Source organism: Colobus angolensis, unplaced genomic scaffold, assembly GCF_000951035.1.
Source record: "Colobus angolensis palliatus isolate OR3802 unplaced genomic scaffold, Cang.pa_1.0 Scaffold50, whole genome shotgun sequence".
Taxonomy (NCBI): domain Eukaryota; kingdom Metazoa; phylum Chordata; class Mammalia; order Primates; family Cercopithecidae; genus Colobus; species Colobus angolensis.
Genome location: NW_012118488.1, coordinates 4,417,634 through 4,419,616, shown reverse-complemented (window position 1 = coordinate 4,419,616; position 1,983 = coordinate 4,417,634). Strand labels below are relative to the sequence as shown.

Below are 1,983 nucleotides of genomic sequence, written 5' to 3'. Positions count from 1 at the left end.
CAGAGCCCCATCCCTACACTCATGCCCTCTGTGCCTAGCACCCAGCCAGCCTTCTGATCTTTTGATTTTATTTATTTTAATAGAGATGCAGTCTTGTTATGTTATCCAAGCTGGTCTCGAACTCCTGGGCTCAAGCGCTTCTCCCACCTTGGCCTCCTAAAGTGCTGGGATCAGAGGCATGAGCCACAGTGCTCGGTTGCCCTCTGATCTCTTAAAGGTGGCCAGTGGGAGCTGGGGGCGGCCATTCCCATCCGAGAAGACATACCTGCAAGAAGAGGCAGCAGACCCTATTCTGTACCACACTGGGGAGGGCACCACAGGCTGGGGAATCCCTAGGAAAGGTAAATGCAGCCCCACCGAGCTGAGTGTGTATCAGCCTGGTGACATGTGACCTGGCCACACAGCAAGCAGAGAAAGACATTCCCAAGCTTAGGTGGGTAGAGATGGCAGAGAGCTGTAGGCTCTCTGAGTGGAAGCCAGTATCAGTGAGTCAGGAAGCTGGTCAGGAGGGTAGGGCATGAGGCACAGGGCCAGGTTGGCTGTGGTGGGGGCCAGGATGTGGGAGGAGACGGGCATGTTGGTCCCTGCACTGCAGTGGGAGCTGGCTGACCCTGAGAAGGACAATCCCAGAGGAGGCTGGGGGACGAAGAGGCAGCAGTGAGGGATCAGAGAGGCCCTGGTGGGCAGTTAGCCCTCACCTCTGTCCCTTCCAGGCATGTCCAAAGAGCATCATCACAGCCCCAGCCTTGTGCCCCTCACAGGCTGGCCCAGCAGCCCTGAGGTCGGGAGCCCTTCTGATGACTGAGGGTGGGGAATGGTCCTCTGACCTCTGGCCTGGATGCATTCTGGCCTCAGAGGCTCCTTCCTCTCCTCCAAGGAGGCAATTAAAATCCTCTGCCACTTCCTGGCTCTGCAGCTCCACCTTAGAATCTTTCTCTGAGTCACAGAGAGGGTGAACACAGAAATGCTCCCCCCATCCCCACCTCCTTTGACTTCTCAGGCTGCATTTAAAACAAGTGGTGAGATGGTGTTTGTGAAAGCTTTGGAAACTATCGAGCAGCTCTCTGGAGGTTAGTGACCATCCCTGGGATTCACTCTCAGCCTCTCCATAGATGGGCAGAGCGCACATCTTAAATGCACACTGAATCCTGTGCTGCTTAAACCCCTTCGGTGCTCTCCCACTGCACTCAGAATAAAACTCCTGCCCCTTGCTGTGGTCCTTTCAGCCGCACAGGATGGAACCATCTTCCAGGGAAAGCACCACACCCTCCCGTCCATTCCTCAAGGGTGCCCAGCTAAGCCCATTCTCCTCAGGCCTTCTGCCTGAACTCTCCTGCCCACCTCTTCCTCTGAGAAGCCTTTCCTGACCCTCTGATCTAACCCAACCCCTTTGTAATTCTATTGAGTTCCTTTTCGCTGTCTGTTTCTTCCTGTAGATTACCTGTCCATGAGGGCAGAGACCTCATCTGTTTTATTTTTGTATCCCCAGTGTTAGCACAGTGTCTAGTACAAAGTAGGACTTCGTACCTATTTGTGGAATGAATGATTGAATGAATGAATCGTATTCCCAATGCACAGTGCTGGGATAATAAGAGTTATTTATTTACTGACAGCTGAGTGTGTGCCAGGAACTCCTGCAAGTGCTTCACAGGCATCATTTTCACTTTATAATCACCCAACACGGGAGGTGCCAATATTATCCCCATCTTGAGGAGAGATACTGATGAGGATAAGGGAGGAGGCAAAGTGATTTGCTGGTGGTCTCCTCAGGGTCAGAGCTGGAAGAGAGTGGTGAAGTGGGCGGTCCAGCTTCAGCACTCACCTTCCCATGCACCCCGTTATGCTGCCTGGCAACCCCAGATTCAGGTGAGGGAGCAGCTGAGGGGGTCCAAGCAGCAATGGGTGCCTGGACGGCACAAGCTTTTTCAAACATTCCAATCCAGGATTCCCCTATTCATTCAGCCAGTAAGCTGGAGGAGGAGG

At 53.4% G+C, this 1,983-nt stretch overlaps 1 protein-coding gene across 1 annotated transcript in view; it reads right to left on the bottom strand.

The window, feature by feature from the left end:
• Nucleotides 1-1,983, bottom strand: part of XYLT2 (xylosyltransferase II) — a 22,163-nt gene that overhangs the window by 12,668 nt on the left and 7,512 nt on the right. Inside the window, exon 2 of the mRNA XM_011960019.1 lies at nucleotides 1,823-1,906. Coding sequence (XP_011815409.1) covers nucleotides 1,823-1,906 — 84 coding nt within the window. The remainder of the gene's footprint in view (nucleotides 1-1,822; nucleotides 1,907-1,983) is intronic.